This window comes from Plodia interpunctella, chromosome 7 (genome assembly GCF_027563975.2).
Source record: "Plodia interpunctella isolate USDA-ARS_2022_Savannah chromosome 7, ilPloInte3.2, whole genome shotgun sequence".
Lineage (NCBI taxonomy): Eukaryota > Metazoa > Arthropoda > Insecta > Lepidoptera > Pyralidae > Plodia > Plodia interpunctella.
Genome location: NC_071300.1, coordinates 2,816,585 through 2,837,865, shown reverse-complemented (window position 1 = coordinate 2,837,865; position 21,281 = coordinate 2,816,585). Strand labels below are relative to the sequence as shown.

At 33.3% G+C, this 21,281-nt stretch overlaps 2 protein-coding genes across 7 annotated transcripts in view; both read right to left on the bottom strand.

Annotated features, from left to right (window-relative positions):
- Positions 1-15,827, bottom strand: part of LOC128671484 (sorbin and SH3 domain-containing protein 1-like) — a 158,350-nt gene extending 142,523 nt beyond the window's left edge. The window contains exon 1 of one of the 6 annotated variants that reach the window (XM_064436069.1): positions 15,496-15,827. The gene's annotated coding sequence lies outside the window, so the exon portion shown is untranslated. The remainder of the gene's footprint in view (positions 1-15,495) is intronic. The other 5 variants (XM_064436068.1, XM_053747965.2, XM_053747968.2 and 2 more) reach the window with 5 other exon arrangements.
- A 2,795-nt stretch (positions 15,828-18,622) lies between these two features.
- Rab27 lies at positions 18,623-20,800 on the bottom strand. The gene is made up of 5 exons (XM_053747602.2): positions 20,440-20,800; positions 20,256-20,323; positions 19,999-20,113; positions 19,661-19,857; positions 18,623-19,246 (listed from the first exon to the last, which is right to left on the bottom strand). Exons 1-5 carry the CDS (start codon positions 20,581-20,583, stop codon positions 19,141-19,143), a joined length of 630 nt encoding a protein of 209 aa, XP_053603577.1. The 5' UTR covers positions 20,584-20,800; the 3' UTR covers positions 18,623-19,140.
- Positions 20,801-21,281: the final 481 nt, after the last annotated feature.

Genomic DNA, 21,281 nt, shown 5'->3' with positions numbered 1-21,281 from the left:
AAATAGAACTCTAGCAGCAAGCAATACAGGTGAATGTTTAATTATTTGTGGAAGGTCAGTCCAAGAATGTGGTATTTATTGCTTCGAACGGCTCACCTAGTGATTTTCTGAGGGTCTGCTATTAAGGGACTAGGTTTATCCCACTTCTCGCCGAACAAGTTTATATTTAAGGTTATGAGAGAAACAGCCCGTGATCCTATGGTGTTAATTTTACGACTCAAGGTAAGCAAACTATCAAAACATAGGGTTTTAGATTGATGAATTAATAAGGACTTGAACATCTATACGAGTAAGTACATATAATAAAACTGTAAATGGGCTATGTCTGCACTTAGATGATATTCAAGAAACATAATTATGCCCCCATAATTATGTTTCTTGAATATCTTCTTTTCCTTTAGCCTTTACGGGACTAATAGAAGCCAAAGCAATTTTTTGATTTTTTTTTTTCTGTGTTTGTATGTTTGTGTGTCTGTATGTTTGTACGCGCATCACCCAAAAACTACTGTATGGAATTTGATGCGGTTTACACAGTTGTATAACAGATGGTCTAAGTTAAAATCCGATATAGGTTCCATCGCGATACGTTGCTTAGAACCCCGAGATATTCACAATAATATGTTTGAGCGGACGCACGAATTGAATGCGGGCGAAGCCGCGGTAAAAAGCTGATTTGAAATAGGTATAATATAAAAATATTTTTGTAATCCTCCGTTCGTATTTCAGGCTTGTATTTTATATTTTTTATCCTTGTTCTAAAACCACGTGAATACAACCCGAGGGCAGTAAAAACAAAAAATGCGTGTACAAATTACAAACTGCAATGTGCAGTATGAAACGTGATTTTCCCATGGTCCGAAGAGGATATGTTGAGCGAATATTTCAGCGGCGGTAGAGTGATCACACGTAATGGTAAATTCGGGAAATGGCAAAGAAATTTATCGAAATAAAAATAAAAATAAATAAATATATTAGGACAAATTACACAGATTGAGCTAACCCCAAGTAAGTTCGTATTTTATTCGTTCTATAGGATTTTTTTTGCAATTTATGAAGGTATATTACTTAATATATACTTAATATCTATGTAACAGTTGTTTCTTGTACAACAAAATTTCCAAATATTCTAATCAGTCAATATGATCATGGCAAATTTTCACTCAAAAATAATGATGTAACTGTTACAATAAGAACAATCGACGCGACGAAGAAGAACACATAATCGTGAGAGGTGTCAAATTTATTAACATAAAAACCTCATAAAATCCATGCTATATGGTCACCCTGTGTTTACACGCCGCATTTTACCGCACATTTTATCCGGTCCGGATATCATATCATATAGTGTGCACGGATCCAGGTCAATGTGATTGCATGAGTAACCTATCGTACGCAAGTACCGCCGTAAACCTGCCTGAAATAGTACGTATACGCTCATTGCGACACGACTGTTCCTGAATGAAGTCGCTATGATGACTGAAAATATAAATTACTAGCTTTAGCCCGCGGCTTCCCACGGGAACAGTTATTTTCCCGGAATTAAATGTATTGGTCATCCATTCTTCTCCATACTTCAAACTACATGTATACAAAATTTCAAGAACATTAGTTGAGTAGATAGAGCGTGAAGAGGTTTCAAACAAACAAACTTACTTTCACATTTATAATACAGACACATTATAAAAAAAGACTTGCCACATTCAGACATTGTCGAAGAGGTTTATAAACAAACAAGATTATAACTAAATACTATTTTTTTATAACTATCGAATAACCAATCCCTAATTTTTTAAATTCCTCCCGTAACGAACGAGCAAAATGTTCATAAAGTTTACAACAGAAAAATTAAAAAAATAAAATAATTGGGACTACGCTACGCACCAAGGTACAATCAATATTTTTTCTATCCTGAATTAAGATTAATAAATAGGTATACTTATACCAAAAATGTATTAGAGTGGAGAATATGCGATAAATTTATTTACTTCTCTTAATACTTATCAACGCAGATCAGTGGTATTTGATATTGAAATTGGCTAAATCAATAAATAAACCAAATACTTGGAAAACAAAGCGAGAAAAGTTCGCTTTTCTGTAGGTGTTGTCTACACAAAACAGCTATCAATAATCAACTCAAGTTCTCTCACAAACTTATGTTGTTTGTTTTTGATCAATTACAAGAGTTATTTGGCTCTTTTGTTATGTAGACAGAGATCTCGCTGCACGATTACTGAAAGTTAATTCTAAAATATAATAATTCCTAAGTACCTAAAATCAATAACAAAGAAAAACAACAATATGATTGTTTTCTCAATTAAAACTAAGAATATTATTACAAATTACAACTATTAATTAATTAGGTACTATTTCCCGTTTCTAATGAGAAACGGTAAATAGTACATACCTACCTAATTAATTAATAATTGTAATTTAAATTTGTATTTCTCATAATCGTAAATTCAGAGCGATGCACTCTGATTTTACTTAACAAGGGACGCCTTTTTAAGTAAAACCGAGCGATGCATATTTCAGATGTATTATGAGGAAAAGCGTTGGTTATGTTTTACCAACGCAATATATGTCAATATTTGGTAATGAGGACTTATCCTATATCAAGAATCAATAACGTTATGCCTTAGGTAATATAAACTAAGGTAAATAACTAACTAACTAACTTTTTATTCTAATGCCTTTGACCCGGCTAATAGCTTCATTACGATTCAAAAACTTTTCGAAAAGCAAATGGTTAACGAAGTTAATTAAGTCGTTTCCTAGACTAAAGTTTAAGATATGTACCTATGGATGGATAGTCTAAGAGAAATGAACGATAGTAGTTTAACAAGTAAATAATTTAGTGTAAGAAATCTGTTTAAGAATTTATTCATATTAACTTTGTGAGAATTTCGTAATACCTACCTTAAGAGCAATTTCCTTTTCACGTCGGTGTTTCAGACGTGAATTTTATGTAAATAAATAAAATGAAGGATAGATGTCAACTTTTCTACTGAAACATTACAAGAAATATTTAAAACGCTCCATTTTTTTTATAAAATATTGAGGCCTACTATGGAATGCTATTACCAAATATGTTATTATAGATATATATATTTTTTAAATTACTTATTTCGCATAAATACACAATTGTTAGTAACAACTATTACAAAAAAATACAGAATAAAACATGTGTTGATGAGATGGACACGTGTTGGTGTGTATGGCGCCATCAGAGATACAAAATGTTGCTTACATCCATTTTTTACTACGAAAGCTGACGTGCAATGTATTGTAGGGGAGTAATTAAATTTTGGAACAGACAAAGCGCTCATCGTGCTGGAAATTCTGCAACTTTGGAGAACACATGTAGTATTGTTATAATCGCATTACCAGAAACTATAGGTACAACTGTTGCTACCACAGTTACTACGAAATTTGTAGATTAGACGGTACCTTTGGGAAATTGAGTGATATAAAAGTACAGTTAGATATAAATTAAAAAATTTGGTTCACTTCTTTCTCTTTCAACCCAAAGGTTAGCTGGAAGAAATTGTTTTTATGATAAGTACGCCCATGCGCTCATTTATGTTTGAATACCGTGATGTAACTTATGTTTCTTCTGTAAATGGTGCATTAAAAAGTTAAAAAATACTACTTAACTAACATTTAATATCCTTAAAAAAGATACGTCAAGTGTTTATAAAATAGGAGTGTCTCAACTTTTTTATTCCTAAGAATTTGTTAGTTGGGAACGCAGAATTTCAGCAAAATGCTCAAATATTGAAATAAAATACTTATTTGCTTAAAAAAACTTTCATTGTAACTTTTGTCTAACTTATTCCGTGGACAAAACCCACGTGACGACTTTCTTTGCAATGTTTCTAGAATTTTTATACGTATAACCTAATTCTTTTCGACTTTTTTTTTAATCTTGACATTAACCAGAAAAATATTTTGCAAAATCGCAAGTAATTTAAAACCTTAATTATATCTAAACAGCTTAATCTTCACGAATGAGACATATTAGACAGAGATCCAAACGCACGGCCCATTACAACCTAGCAGTCTAAATAGCCCACCGGAGATGGGATCAATATGTGCATTCACGGTGCAGCTGGGTATAAAGGGCTCTGTAATAACACTAAGATAACGAAGGACGTCGACCCCGCATACTTTGCCTTTTTGTAAGGAGATACAATTATTCTTGTGAGCTTGTTTCATGATTTTGAAATAGTTAAATAAAAATCATACTTCATATTATCAGTCTGCTGTCGTATTATGATATAAACCTATAATAAATCAATAAATAATTGAATTAAATAAATAAATATATACACATACGGACAAAATCACACAGATTGAGTTAGCCCCAAAGTAAGCTCGGCACTTGTTTTATGAGATACTAACTCAACGACACTATATTCTATAACATATGCATATATAGATAAACATCCAAGACCTAGGTCATTTTCCATGTTGTCCTCACCAGGGATCGAACCTGGGACCTCCAGTGTACGAGTCCGGCGTAATGTAAAGGTAGTTGTATCTAAGTCATAAATATGCGAAATTTATGAAGATGAGTGAACGTGTTACAGCTAAACCCCTACTACACTTAGGTGTAACCATCGGAGACCGGTTGCACCTAAATGTAGTTGAAATGATAAAGGTTATACCTAGGTACAGCCAACTGAGACCGGCGGCACCTATTTTGGATAGGATTTTGCCGATATATGTTACATAGCAATTATGACGAATTTAGGTAGGTACACAGGTAGAATATAACCTAGAATAGAACGCTGAAAAAAGAGAAACTTTTCATCTCAATATTACAATGTGCAATTTTTTATTAACATGAGTACATATATAGAGGCGGCGGTCTTGCATCTGATAGCAACGACTGTGGTATAAGCGGAAGGTCGCAAATTCAGTCATGCCTCATGTGCTTGCAGACCAGTGCAACTTACGTAAAGTGTTCTTAGACCACCATTTGCTTCCCATGAAGGAAAACATCGTAATCTTTGCTGAAAGATTATCAATAAAAACAATATCCAGGGCTTTTAATGAATAATATTGGCTTTGTTTATTGACCATCCAGTTTTCTTTCATATCTGTAGGCTCCATTTAATACTCATGTAAATTACAGTTATAGATAGTTCAAATAGCAAATTCCTTTTCCGTGCCAAATTATTTTATCTGTATCGTAAATATATTTAATTGCAGGTCATTGCTACAGTGAACTCTAGTTTTTATCTACTATGTAAAGTGTTGGACCAGCCTGACTGTGTACGCCATTTTCCTTGGAATATTGCCAAGTCCTTTTCTGGCAACGCTAATAGATATCCTTATAAATATTTTTTGTTTTAAAAATACATCGATAAATATTCTAATAATAATAAAAAAAACTTACGAGAACGTAATAGAAGTAAATATATTTTTAAACTCTCGTATTTTATTAGTTTTAATTAAAGTAAAAAGCAAGTGGCGTCAGCAGATCTTGCTAATATGAGCTTTTAAGAAATATGTTGGAGATTTAACTTTTTTTTAATACACTAATCATAACCTCTTTTTGTTTCGTTACTATCAATCCGTGTCCTAATGAAAGGGACAACAAAGAAAAGTGTAATTTAATAAATAAATAAATATATTTTAATCTAAAACATTTTTTTCAAATTTTTATTCCTCACACTCGTAATTACCCACAGCAAAAGTCATTACAATTTGAATAAAACATTTTTTAATCTGGCACGTGTTCTAACTTATGCAGTGGGATACAAAATGCCCTTTTAATGTATATAGGATGTTAAGCCCGGGCAAAAATGCTAATCCGTCGATAACAAAGTCGGAACTGAAGGCAGAGATTCTCAAACTTTGCGTCTATAAATATACATTAGGATTACTTGCAAACGTAAGAAAAAGATAATGTTTTGTATGTAAAATCTTTATTTGTAAGGGAAAGACACACTAGTGGCAATTTTAAATTACTGAAATGAAAAAAATATCGTAAATATGCTAAGTATTTGCACACTATTTTACTCGACTTCAAATAAATATCATTATGCTATAATTATTTGGTAAGTCAGGGCAGATGCTGAGCAGTGACATAGTTAGCCCACTGTTTTATAATAATAATAATATGTCTTTATTCATGTTACTTAAATAAAAGTTATACTATAGATCCAAATTAAGATTTAAAATAAAATAAAACAAAGGGTGCCTGAGCTAGGAAGAAAAATCATTTGTGTTTATATTTTATAAATAGCGACGAACAAAATATTTTCTATTTTAAAATAAATCAAATAATTCTATAAATGAATTAATGCTTATTTCAGTCAATTCATTCATGTAGATACCCCGAGCGTAGGTTGTGCGAAAATAAAAGGATTATGTTATAAATATACCCAGTGTGTTAGTGTGTTATAAAATAGAAAATAAATAAAAATTAAGCTAGTGCTTGATAGATTGAAAAGTGCTAAAACAGCAGTTTATTTATTTGCATTATTTATTAATATTAAATTAGTATGTTTTCTGAATGCAATATGTTAGGGCTTTAAGTCCAACATTTGTACATATATTTTTGTAAAATTGTGCAAAAAGTTAAAATATAATAGTATCTTCATTGCAAGTTTTTGTAATTTAGGAAAACTTTTTCTCATTCTTTTATTTGTACGTTTTTCAGGAATGATAAAGGTTGGGCACCACTGACGCGGCCGGGCCCGCCCAGCTTCCGATAAGTAAAGAGCCATCTGACGTTGGATTTATAGTGGGATGAGAGGACACTAACAGTTTCACCGCTTTCAAGGAATAGATGGACAAACACCGCTGCGGTAACGGCGATAAACTGCTCTTTTTGACCCACGACGAAAGCATGAATGACGAAAGAACCAATGAATATTTGTGAGTTTAATTTTATTGCGAAGTAGGTGTACAGACGGTAGGCAGACATTCATTAGCTATAGCTATCGTAGCACAATATATAACATATCATATCCAGATTTGTAAAAATACCGACTATGAGACTCACGCTCACATAATCGCATTACATTTGGGATCCAATAACATGAGCAAAGCTACGTGCAGAAACTAGGCTACACAGATTAGATCAATCCCACAATTCAAACACCATAACCATAAAGTATTCTCCTAGATAAGTAATAAAATACCAACATCCTTCCAACAGATGATACTTACGTCATCGAGACTCCTCGTAAAAGCATAACGGCCCATAACCGTCCAAAATTAAGTCGATTGTATTGAGAACAGGGCTATTCTCATTAGCTTACACCTTTGTCGATGAGTCAAGGTAAGTTATTCTATACCTACTTATGTTACGTTAGCGGGATGCCGAATGTTGAAAAATAACGCCTTGCGTTACATTTTTTTTGCCAATGCAATTCCACATATAATAGTCGAGATTGGTTGATAAACACCCAGTATTCCCACAGCTGTTATATTTTTATCACTTTCTTGACAGACTGCATCTCATCATTTTTGCGTGAGTACTTGTAACTATTTCTTATATCCCAAATGCTTATCTTGGTATAAACATTTGGTATTGACATGACATTTGAATAAATCGCAATCAAATCAAATGAGTTAGATTTTGCGTAAATACAAACATCCAAACATATGATGTATGATTACGAGTAACAACCAGCGCGCAAACAGAATGAGGACACATAAAATTCAGTGTTTCGACAGGTGACGAAAATAACGCAACGCGCGGTATTGTCGCTATACTACATTGCTCTGACATATTTTTCCAAAATTTTCATAAAAATTTGCATGTAAATGAAATTTAAAAAAATATTTCAAAGGTAATGCAAAAATTCATTCAATTGATTCAATTTCACACACAAAAAAATTTTGAAGTTATCTCATGATGGAGAACCGAGTGATATAATATAATAGGGGGGCATAATGCAGATGAGTCTGAATAAATCTAACCCGACCTAATAAATTTTAACCTCAGAGCGATCCCGTCCTGATTTTTCCAATTATATGCACTTAAAAATATGTGTACGAGACACATAGACGACACAGGACAGGAAAGCATCTCAACAATGGAACTGTTTGTCATAAAGATATTAAAAATAAAAGGATAGTTCCCATCACGCTCGAATCGAAAGGGCTTTAGAAGAAAAATAGTTTTCCGTCAGTTGATCGCCGATGCTCGATATTGGATTCATATCAACGTCGCGGTGACGCGTTGGATTAGCTGGAAACATGGGATCAAATATTTTGTATGATAAAGTTTTTGTATTTGAAAATAAGCGACCAACCAGAAAAAATATAGCGTCCGGGAACTTTATTTAGTATTTTTACCATTGTGGTAGATATTATTACAAGGATTGTATCGATAAAGTCTTAGGGTGCGTTGCATCAGTCAACTTTGACGTTAACTTTACCTGCGCAGAAAAACGCTAAGTACACTATCTAAATTTCAGCGGCGTTAATGTCAAAGTTTACTGGTACAACCCACCCTTATTAGACATTGCTACATTCTTGCACAGAATACTGAAGAAGTCCGATCTTGTATGGCATGAACATTATAATAACAACAAAGTAATACTTTTAACCGATAAAGCAATACTTTTAACCGATAAAGCAATACTTTTAACCGATACTTAGTCCACTGCTCCGGATCTATGGCTCCAGTTCAGAAATTACTACGTTTAAACTCGCCTGCCTAATTTTGAAACCGTATTTTTGGTATGATTTCTGATGACCCTATCCATTAAGGGTTATCTTTAGCATCGGCGTGCGAGCATCGTATATCCAGTATTTTGGAGTGGCAGTGAAAAGGGTTGGGTCAATAGATAAGGGACAGTCACCAGCGTCATTGCCAGATCGTAAAGTCTTCAGGATGCCCATTTATCTCTCTTATCAAGATCTTTCGCTTTCAATTCCGAATGGTCCTCCAGATGTGATTGTTTTTGTATAGGCGAAAGTTTTCAGAAGTTGGAAATTTGATAGGGCCCTTTGCCTGCCCAAAGTCGCCAGTGCCTATAAGCAACTTTAAATAATGCCTGGCTAAGTTTCCTTTTTTACAATATTTAAACTACTATAGTTAATTAGTATTAGTTACTAATTAAGTATATGCCTAATTACAGCACGTCATAACTGGATGAAGATGAGGCGAGGAGTCACGGAGGATAATGAGGGGGTGGCCTATGTCCGAAACCGAAGACGGATGATGAAAGAGCTGCAATGTTGATGATGAATTTGTACTTAAATGCAATGTACTTGACTGTATGTACTTATGTATAAACTATATAGCTCTGCCTTTTTCAGCCATTGTGACTTGTAATAAAAACAATTGAACAACAATAGGATCGCAATCCGATCGGGGCGCGCGAGAACTAAAAGATTTTTTTATTATGTGCCTTGTAATAAATTATGGCTAAATAACTATTTTAATACTATACTTCCCTTAGATCAAATAAGTAATATGCCAAAATTAATTAGTTTCTAATTTTTGATCGTAGCATTCCGGGAATGCAATAAATTAACCAACAAACAATACCACGATTGCGTGAAACGCGGGGTGCCGCTCACCACATGTTGTAGGAAGCGGCGACCTTACCCTATTTTTTTTTATATAAACAGTTTATTCTAATCAGAGCAACGGGAAACATTCGAACATTGTTTATGTTACCGATCTATCTGCTATAATACTCGTATTCTTCGCCGAGCGATACCAAACATGTTTATGGTTAGATTCACGGCAATCCTCGGGAATATTTTTAATATTTCATTCGAGGCTAATTTTCCATTCTAAATTTTTGCCTCGTAAATATTCGTAAGGTTTGCCCTGATTCATCTCAGTTTCAAGTTGAAACGTTGCATTACAGAATTTACCGTTAAAGACTATTGTTATAAAATTGGGAATAACAGCAAAAATAATTGCACGTGCAAGTATATTGTTTACTTTTATCTTAATTTCATGAAATTGGAAAATATATTAACTTATAATAAAATCCGTGTAGTAAGAAAGGATGAATATTCATCTATACAGTAGTTTAATTTCATCTCTACTCTCTACCTAACCACCGCCAACACCTTGCAATATTTCGTTCGCGAAGGACAATTTCACATGTCATGTGGTCGACTGTACTGTGACTGTACGTAACAAAACTTAGGATTCCTTGACTACAACAGAAACGTATAAACGAGGTTATTGCTCCTCAGAAAGAAGTTGCCATTAACAACTGGATCAATTAGAACCAATTAGCACCAATATCCTCGCACTTAGTTCAAAGAATATCCGTATTTTTCTGTTTTGTTTCTAATTATCCTTGTTTGTTACAATGCGCGTTTTATTTTAGTGTTTACTGTAGGTATCTTCCTATGCCTAGTCATATTCTTCATTGTGTAGATTTTCACAACGTCAATGGGCACACATAAGTGCTTGATCAATTAAATCTAATCTTAATGGATTTGATTAGATTAGTGAAAAAATGGGTTACTAAACTTACAAACTAAAAATAACAGAAATTCTTTCCTCGGCTTTGAAATAATACTTTTTATCTAAATTTGAATTTGCAACCATTCAATTGTATATCTTAACAAATTCAAAAACAAAATCCTCTACCGCGTCAGTCTATTTGCGATAAACTCAAAAACTACTGAACAGATTTTTAAGCGATTTTCACCAATAGACAGAGTGATTAATGAGGAAGATTTAGGTGTATAATTAATAAATTATAGTGTCCTGGCTTAAAACCATAATAATGGTTTTAAGCCGGGACGCTGTCCCATGTCTGACAAAAATAAATCTTATTGATTACGAAATAGGGAATCCTATAAAATCTCCGATTAAAATTGTAACATTAATTCTAAGATCTTTTCTCGTCAGTGTTACCAGAGGGAATTAATACATTATTGAATGAAGACCACGTACGGAATTCCCGTAGTTTAGATGTTAGGAACAGAGGTCCTCTGGAGATTACTACGCTGTTGAAAGTTCAGATGAGTTCGATGAGTTAGTCGGTAGTGCGAACTAAATTGAAAATACGTCACGCCAATTGATCACCTGACACTAACACGGATTAAACTGCACCTAACACCGAGAAACTTTATTCCGAGGCGTAAGTTCTTGTGTAATTTTAATACAGTATCAAAAAATATGGAAGGAATATGTGTTTTTTAGCTATTCAGAGTGTATCTGCTCTAAGCACAAAAGTTACAAGCCAAAAGCCTATAGTTACAGGAGTTAACAAAAATTGTGCTATTCGAAGTTAAAAATGCTAATGGTAGCTTTTTTATTCTATAATAATAGATGAGAAAATATTAAGTACCTATGGTATGTACCTATGTATGTTGTATTGCAAAATAATTTCGAAGTAGAGCTTTCAACCTGCCGATACACTGCAAAGCGCCTTTGAGCTCTCTTTGCTATCTCTTATAGAGTAACTACATGCAAATTTTGTTAATATTGCGCATGGAACCGGGAAATTAATTCAAAATTACTTAGTTCGTTTTTTACAATTTTTTTTTTATTCCGCTTTTGTTGATCGCCAGTCATTATATGGCGACTGCATTCTACAATTAAATACTACCAATTATTTAGATAAGCGCGCGGTAGAAATTTCACAAGGGCAATTTTAGTGCTAAAATTAACTCTGATAGACCTACTAACTAACTAGATAGTACCTACTCTTTTTTAATTTTATAGCATACTAGCTGCGTCCCGGGGATTCGCTCTTGCGGGAATTTCGGGATAAAAAGTACCCTATGTGTTATTCCTGGTTATATTCTATCTGTGTACCAAATTTTATAACAATCGCTCGAGTAGATTTTGCGTGAAAGAGTAACAAATACACAATCCTCACAAACTACTGGTATGCGGGTTGCCTGATGGTAAGCAAACACCGCAATGCAACTCAATACAAGTCAATGATGCCTGTATTACAGTGTAAATACACTCCCTCTCTCATTAAAACACAACAATGCAAGCACTGCTTCTTAGTGGAAATAGATGAGAGTGAGTTTTTCTGTCAATATTTTCCTTCATCGAGAGCAAGGATACCACCAGTATAAACATGAAACTACACCAATATAAGAAACATATGGATGTACAAACTCTCAAAGTACGAGTTGGATTCGCACTTGGATCTTTTGACCACAATCTTAACCACTCTCCCTGGTGGTAGAACCATGGTTCGCTTCATCACCCAAAGTAGCGACTAGAGCTGAAAAAACAGCCTTTACTATATAGTCTTACAGTAGAGAACGAAAATTTGCGAATAATTGAGATTAATTAAAACTAATTGGGGTAATAGAACTGAACACAGGCACTTTATTGTGGCCATTACGTAACGTGGGTCCTGTTGAACCTGGTTAATTATCATATAAGTAAGTATACCTCTTATAATTCGTATGTTTCATATGTAGCTTTATAGGCACAACCTATGTTCCTTCTTATATGTAGGTTGTGACACTTTTAAAATGTCCCCATTGCACTTGGTCCGAAACGGACTTCACCAAACAATAATGGTAAGCCCTTCTGGCATGATAGAGACGAACATTGTTCAAATGAGTTTCTTTCGGCGTTTCTTCTCACCAGTGGTCGTTCCGAAATGCCAGTAGTTTGTAGCTTGTGAGAAATAACTATAAATATAAAAATTGACGAGAAAAAGTGCCTGTGAAGGTCTAATTTCTGAATAAATGATTTTAATTTGAATTTGACCAGTTATTACGTACATCTATTCATATTCTAGGCTTCTAGTCTTCTGTCGTTGCAATCTTGATAACATAAAAACAAAGAGAAACGCGTTAGCAATTAGATTTTTGGTTTTTAAGCCGGCTCCACACTGTCGTCGAACAATTTACCAAAATTTGGCGGATTCAGTATACTTTGCTGGTTTTTTATTGCGGAAAATAAAAGCATTCATACTAACTACGCAATATTCACGCATTCGCGTCGGCATGTGTCTGAGTTCGGCGACAGAGTGGAGATGGCATTAAAAACCAGACGTCTCGATATAAGTTATCACATAGATTACCTACGTTATTGCCGAAGTTCAATTTATTGTCCGATTAAATATACCTATACCCAATCATATATACTTTTATTTATAAAATCCAGATTCGTCAGCTATGTAAGAAGATTGTTTGTTATCGAACACTTTATTTAACAAAGAAAATACATATTTGCGGGGAAGTACGGTACCTATTAGTTTAATTATCATTATTAATTAATTATCAATAATTCTCTTTCAGCCTCTCGTGTCTCGTGTGTTCCATAACATGAGTAAAATTTCTGGTTTCCGGTCATTTTAATGATGCATAGAAAAAAAAAATAATTAGCTCAAATTGACCACTTACTCTAGTGACACAAATTATAATTTTAGCTTATGATGAGTAGTGTGCTGTCATTGCAATTAGTAGAGCAAAGCAAGGAACCTAGAACTACAAACTTTTTATTTAAGTACAATTCTTCGACAACGACAACAAGTATTCCGTTTTTTTGTAATCTTAGAACGCGATATAATATGAAAGTGTATTTTGGGAAGAAAGAATAAAAAGGTACCAAGTAGGTAAATAATGTCAGTCTAGTACATAGTGCACTAGTAGCTTTTTGAGAAATTACTATACGAGTACTTATAATATAAACTTCGAAGTGAAAAAGTGCGTTAGTAGGTCTAATTCCTAAATAAATGATTTGACTTTGTTAAATATAAGTTAATAAATATATTAAATATAAATAAATAAATTAGGACAAATCACACAGATTGAGCTAGCCCCAAAGTTCGAGACTTGTGTTATGGGAGTATCCCAACTCAGCGATACTATATTTTATAACATATACATATATAGATAAACATCCATGACCCGAACCAACCGAAAAAAGATTATTTTCCATCATGACCCGATCGGGGATCGAACCCGGGACCTCTCGGTTCAGAGGCAAGCACTTTACCACTGCGCCACCGAGGTCGTCAAGTATCACATATAAAGCTATTGCATGGCTTATAAAGTCATAAATATTTCCGTAGCGCTAAATATTTGAGATATAGAAAAGACAGGTTCGATCCTAATTTGTAATATTGCGTAATAAAGTATACCAAATAAAGAGTTGGCATTTTAATCAAATTTTACTGGTTCGCGATGTCGCTAAAATGTTGCTCTTGGTTCTACTCAATTACGCCCACTAATTTTACGGTTCTGAAACCTAAACTTAGAATTATCCTTATCATATTATATAACCTTAGAATCTAGGTCTTTACCTATTTGTCATATTTGTATTAGGCTGTCACATTTTTTAAAGTAAAAGTAATCTTTATGTTCTTTTCCGTAATGCAACTTGTCAGTGAAAACTTTTAATTGGCCATATTTCTTTTTGTTATATAATTTCGACTTACTTACGTTTTAGCTGTAAGTTTTCTAAAAATAAAAATTATACCTAGTTATATTTTTGGTTTCTTTCTGAAAACGGGACGGATTCAAAGAAGCAGGAAACATCTGTTAAAAAGCTGAGTAACAGTTCGTGGTTTATCGAAACAGTTCACATACGACAGACCGGGAAATAAATTCGTACCCCACAGGCAAGTAGAATATCCAGTTTGATTGGACATTGCCCAATATATCGTGATTGTGTGTAAAAAATATGGAATGGCAAATGGGAACACAATACAGAATTTAGTTTAGGTCGTCATCACCTCATTGTACGTGTAGGTACATTTTAGAAAATCTGACATCAGTGTTTACACGTCGATTTGTCATCCAATTGAAGAGCGAGGCAGTTCCTTGAGGGTATACTTCGTTACATTACAAAATTACATGTAGGTATCAGTTATAGCAAATTACTTTTTAACAGTTGCGTTAAACGCGAAGGTTTTCTATTTTATACATTACTAGCTTGTTGCCCGCAGCTTCGCGGGCATACGTTTCCCACGGGAACTGTTATATATTTCGAGATGAAAGGTACCCTATGTCCTTCTCCACACTTCAAACTACATGTACGCAAAATTTCAAGAAGATTAGTTGAGTAGGTGGCGAGAGCGTGAAGAGGTAACAAATTTGATTTATACTATTAGTTAGGATATACTAGACTATAATTCTATCTCTCTTACAATTTGTTAGACAAAACATATTCCATGAATACACACCTATGTTTTGTGTTGTGACACCTTATAGTCTTCTCTCCCAAGCCTGTTTTATAACTTATTTAGATTTCTTAAGTACTGGAACTTAAGTAGGTAATATTTAAATACGATAGCTTGTTGAACCATATGAATCGTGCAGATTTCAATGAAAATTGCCAATAATTAAATTTCGTAGTATGTACCTGATAAGAAAAGAATGTGTAAGACATTTGATAGTGAATAAAGTGGATCTTTAACTTTATAAGTATACCTATTTTGAATGATCCATGTCTTTTAGTTGCAATTTTTTGTATTTTTAGCTGAAACGTTCACATTACAGTTAATCTAAAAAAAATATTACAAAACAAGCATACAATTTAGAAAAACTGTTCAATTTTATAAAAGTGCATTTTACCTGAAATTATAACGACACACGCAAGAAATTTTCCTCGAACTCACCGTTTAAGTTAGATCTCGTCGAAAGATACGCTTGATTATTACTATTGTTAGAACACGGGAACACAGCACTCGCACACAATCACCCGGGCCGGCCACCACAGAACTTGAGGCGAATCGACATTGATATCAGAAACGCGAGCATCGAATCAGAGCCGGGTACAGCACTGTTCATCTGTTGTCTCAATACATAAACAAACTAACGTAACGAAGATAGCTACACACGCGCGCGAAACCGCCACTGAGAAAAACACAGTTTCATATCTCAATATAAACACGCTGCACTTCATGAAAAATATTCACGTAAATTTTCTAATTGAAAAATACGTGAAATTTGTATTTACATTTAACCGGACATTAAAAACACGGTTAGGCCCGAGATTAACGCTAGTGTGACGTTCCATGCTTCCGCGACTGCGCGGAGGAGTCTGTTGGTGCGACCCTTCATTCCAGGCTAATTTGGACACTACTTCCTTACAACAAAGTCGAATCGCCGACCTCTCTTTACCCTCGTATAACACATCATAGATCTGACAAGCGAAATTCTGTTTTAACGTCAGCTAAATAAGTCCCAAATTCGGTTGTAGTTCCTACTGCAAGAATACGCATCACGTGCGACAGAGGGGCAAATTATTGCTGTGATCTGAAGTCAACCCCTCGTTCGGTGTAAGGTTTCAAATGTAATAAGTGTAGATATATTCGATTTGGAACACATCGAACGAGCAAGATTCGACACCCCAAACCAATCTCGAAGGTTTACGCATATTGGTTGGAAGACTTTGAAGTCACGCTTTAGTCTATTTTGAACTTACATACAATGTACAACGTGCAATCAAGGAAATATTGGCCCTTTAGGTGTTTTCGTAATATTCGTAGATATTTACGTAAAAAATGGCTAATATTAAAACTTAAAAAAGTAGTATTATGAGAGTGGGGTGCACTAGTCAACGTTGACGTTATTTTAACCTACGCAGAAAAACGCACAGTGCGTTATTTTGTCTCAACGTCAGCAGCAAGAAGGTTAAAGACAACGTCAAAGTTGACTGGTGCAACTCACCATGAGTATTTTACAATCACAAAATTGCAATGAAAACATTTTTCAAATCCAATAATATGAATTTAATACAACTAACACATGAAATACATATATCATAATTCTTCACAAATTGACATACTTAATAATAAATTTTAAAATGGCAGTTTGGTCAAGGGTACATTTTCAATATTTGCATCATCATAATTTTTGATAACATGCGTAATATTAAATACTTTATTATATATTTTATACTTTATTATATTTAATAATTTATTTTAAGCAAAAAATCACACAATAGTAAAATACAAAGTTACTTATATTACAACGATATTATAATGTTATTTACATAAATTTAGGGGAATTGTATAACTTTCGACCACGGCGACTGCATGGTCGTTGAAACATCAGCAACATTACATAAAAGATTCGTATTAAGTCCTGTTAATAAATGTAGTCAATGTATAATTATTAAATTTTGCTGAGTTGAATATTTATAAGATTCTATAAAAAATACATTTGCTTTGTCTTAGGAATTGGACCGGGCCATCAATATCGGGAATACAATTTATTTTTGAAGTGAAAACTTCTTTAGCGGCGTTGTGTACTTTTTGTGATGGGTGAAAAATTTTAAAACTCGCGTCAGGACACGTGATCCTGATCGAAAGTTTGTAAGACGTCGAAAATGCACAACGTTAATATTCAAGTTTTCACTTTTGCCGGCACTCCCGCAGTGCAATAAGTTTTTATTTTATTTTATAACTTTTAGGCCGATAAATAAAGGAATTCTATTTTCGATTTAACTTTAACATTAAAGACTGGTGTTAGCAAGAACGGTTCCTTAAACAAATAGTGCTTATGGTGACAGAAATATTTGAGCATGGGGGAATAATGTCAACTAAATTCTGTCAATAAAGATCAAAATGTCCTACGAGTAGGAAACTTGAAACACATTAAATTCACTGAGGAAGGGCTTAATAGGATTCGACAAGAAATGACAAGTGAACACCAAAGACATGAATGCGTGGACGAAGTTAGAATAGCTTTTGCCCAGGTTGGAATTTAGCTAGAAAAAAAAATCCATCGCATAAAAGAAACATAAGATAGGTGCATTATAAAAGCGATAATTGAATAGTAAATATAAGTTTCAGAATAAGATTTTTACGTATCCAAAAAGATAACAAATGAGTTGATTTTTACGAGTTCCTTTGGCAGAAATTTACAATATATTTGTACATCATTTCATTTTGAATATTTAGAGAATAACAAAGAACATTTATTTATAAAGGTATGTGCATTTGATTTCATATTCACTTGGTTTTTAAACCCATACTTGTTTGTATTTCTTAACGTACGATCAATTCCACTGGTACCTTAAAATACTTACAAAGAATAATTGTAATAACTTACATTATAATATATAACATACATAGAGTACTATGTTGTGCAAAACAAATCCACTTGTGCGAAATACAGAATAAAATTCGCATTTTAAAACAGAATACATTAAATATTTACCTATGACTAGAATAAACGAAACTACAAACAAAAATATTAACAAAAAGAATTGCTCTGAGCGTAATACAATTAAGTTTATAATAAACAAAAAACGTGTGACTTAAAATAAACAAATCTCTTCAAATGACTAGACTTAGTTACCCTGCTACAAGTGATATAAGGAACATTCATTTTTATACCATTCATAGTCTTATTAAATCTAAAATAAAATTTGAAAGAGATCAGTTGTAATCAATTCGAAATTATTCAAATAGGTTTGTTTACCATACTACGGATAAATATCACCGTTTTGTTTTACGTTAGCTTTGCTTACAATATTATATAATAATGTCAAAATCTAGATTCATGTCCATTCAAATTGTTTACTCTCAATAACAATTGTTCTGTGTTCCAATTTTAATAATATTAGAATTAAAAATATGAGCACTGAATCATGAAGCATTCAATAATGTAGTTCTTCGATATTATTTTTAAATATATTACTTAAATAGTTTTGAAAAGTTATAAGAAATAGGCGAACTCCATATGAATAAAAAAAAATCAGTCTTAAAAGTGTCTCACTTTGGAAATGTATTTAGTTCCAATTTTTAACAAATCTATGAATGTACATAGTATTTCAATATATGTATTAGACTCGTAACGCCTCTTTATTACCTATAGCAAAAGTAAATATTTATATGCAGCACATAGTGCACTTTAATATATGTGTATTGTATCAATGTCTACCTTATGAACCGGTGCAAATGCGCAGGTCAAACAATTTATGATCAATGGGTTAATTTGCAGTCTTTAAATCTTGACAACACAACTACTATTTCTTTATAATTTTGGTTATGCAATCAACATTTGATAATGCATTATCAATCACAAAACAAACAATAAACTAGCGATATTTGTGCTATTTTTAAAACAAATTCATTTCTAGACATATTTCCTCCAAAATCATCATGATTATAAAATCATTGTAATTTACTTCAATTTAATGTTAATTGTGTCCTCCAAGTCATATGATCTAAGATAGACCATATAAAGATCACAGACATGTTCATAAATTTAGCAGGTACATAGATTTCGGTCCTGTTTCGCTTGCAGTTTTTGCAAAGACTGTCGACGTCGTCCTGACGCACACAGCATTGCATATTCTACTGATGACTCCATTCTGAAATAAATGTCACTTAAAATTATTCAGTTTCATAAATAAAATCTATATACAAGATCTTTTTTTTTTTTCATTTTGTAGGTGCTCATAAATTCCAGCTTTTAAGACAGTAAATCATAAGCCTTTTGAGAAACTGGAAGGTTTAAGAGAAGAACTCTCTCTCTCTCATCTCCACAAGTTCATGGTTGAGCCTGTGACTGAGGTCTATGTAAAAAAAAACCTTAAAAGATTCTACTGTTATTTTAGGGCTACCTGCCTGCCTGATGTCAACCTTAATTGGGAATGTTATTGTTGCCTATCGGCTGACTAGACTGTGTCCCTTAGACACCTCATACGACATCCAAGGGTCAAGGTACAAAAGATATAAGTACACAAATCTTAATAAGGATATCCTAATGAAACTACTCTATATACCTGTGCATAACTTTATCCAGAAGTATCTCAATAGCACGGTCTATATTCTGTCCACTTTTGGCACTGGTCTCCAAATATGGCAAGTTGTAATTTTTGGCAAACTCCCTGGCACGATTCTGATTGACCAGCCGTTTTTCCTGCAGGTCACATTTGTGGCCGCACAGGACAATGTCAGGATCGTCACTTAAACTGTGCGTCTAGAACAATGGCATAATTTAATTTGTATGAATAATAATTTGTAATAACAAAATTAAATAAATGGTTAATGCCGTGATCTATGTTATAACTCGTCACATATATTTCAATTTAAAATTTACACCAGATAAAAATAAATTCACCTTTAGCTGTTCAATCCAATTTCTCACTTCAAGAAAAGATGCTTCATTAGTCAAGTCAAATAGCAGCAAGAATCCCATTGCATCTCTGTAGAATGCTGTTGTTAAACTCCGAAATCTGAAATATATAAACCAGTAAGGTACCTACAATTAGATTGATACAAATACTTTTAATACATTTTTTTCTTAACTATATGATGATGTTGATAAAAAGAAGAAAGGCTTTTGAAATCTCTATGAAAATGTGAATTTCAACTAACCTTTCTTGTCCAGCAGTGTCCCAAAGTTGCAAATGAATTCGATGTTGGCGCCCACTTTGCTGATATATCTGGAAACATATTTTATTACAAGAAAGAATATTAAATACAAGAATAAAAAATTTAACTGAACTAGAACCCAAAGCATATAGAAACTATAACTATAAATACATCAATTAATACTTGCCACAGTTTTTTCTCGGAAATCGATGCCCACTGTTGAAATAAATTGTGTGTGAAACACTCCATCTGTGTACTTGTAAAGAAAGCTTGTTTTTCCGACTCCAGAATCCCCCACACAAAGTAATTTTATGAGATAATCGTAATCCATAGTGTTCGATGCCGGACAAAACAATAAACCAAGGTAGGTAATTCTTAAGCTTTTCTCAGCATTAATCTAGCGAAGATTCATCATAGTCACTTTTGTTTTTCGTGCATTTATTACAATAAAACTAAAATTATTTCCAAAACTTAATCAAAACAAAAGGAGCTTCAGAAAAGAAATCATCTAATCTAAAATGACGTTTTGACAACAAACAAAACATCAAACTAGTTTGACGTTATGAATAGAAATCAATAATTTTATGGTAAATAGATTGAATCGATACAGCCAAAAAGTTCCTAGTTATTACATTGGAACTTTTTGTAATTTACATATGGAATTTAGAATAGAGTATGTATGGTATATATGTGTATTGTGTAATCATGTGTATGTACCATGGAATTAGTAGGTACTCCGTACAACGAAGTACTTATTAAATCCATGGTATGTACATATTCTATTCGTGAGGAAACCCTGCTAGTCGATAATATCATCTAATATGTGAAATGGAGAGGGTAATAGCAAACTACTCCATGAATATTGCCAACAAAGTCTTTATATGTACTTCATTCCACTTAATGAAACCCTCCGCTATGAGGAATATGATTGAAGGAGTGTATGCACTACGTATTTCCCACGATGAACGGAAAGCAAAAACTCTGTTGATTCAAGCGAAAATGCGTATGTAGTAGTGTAGATTTTGTTGA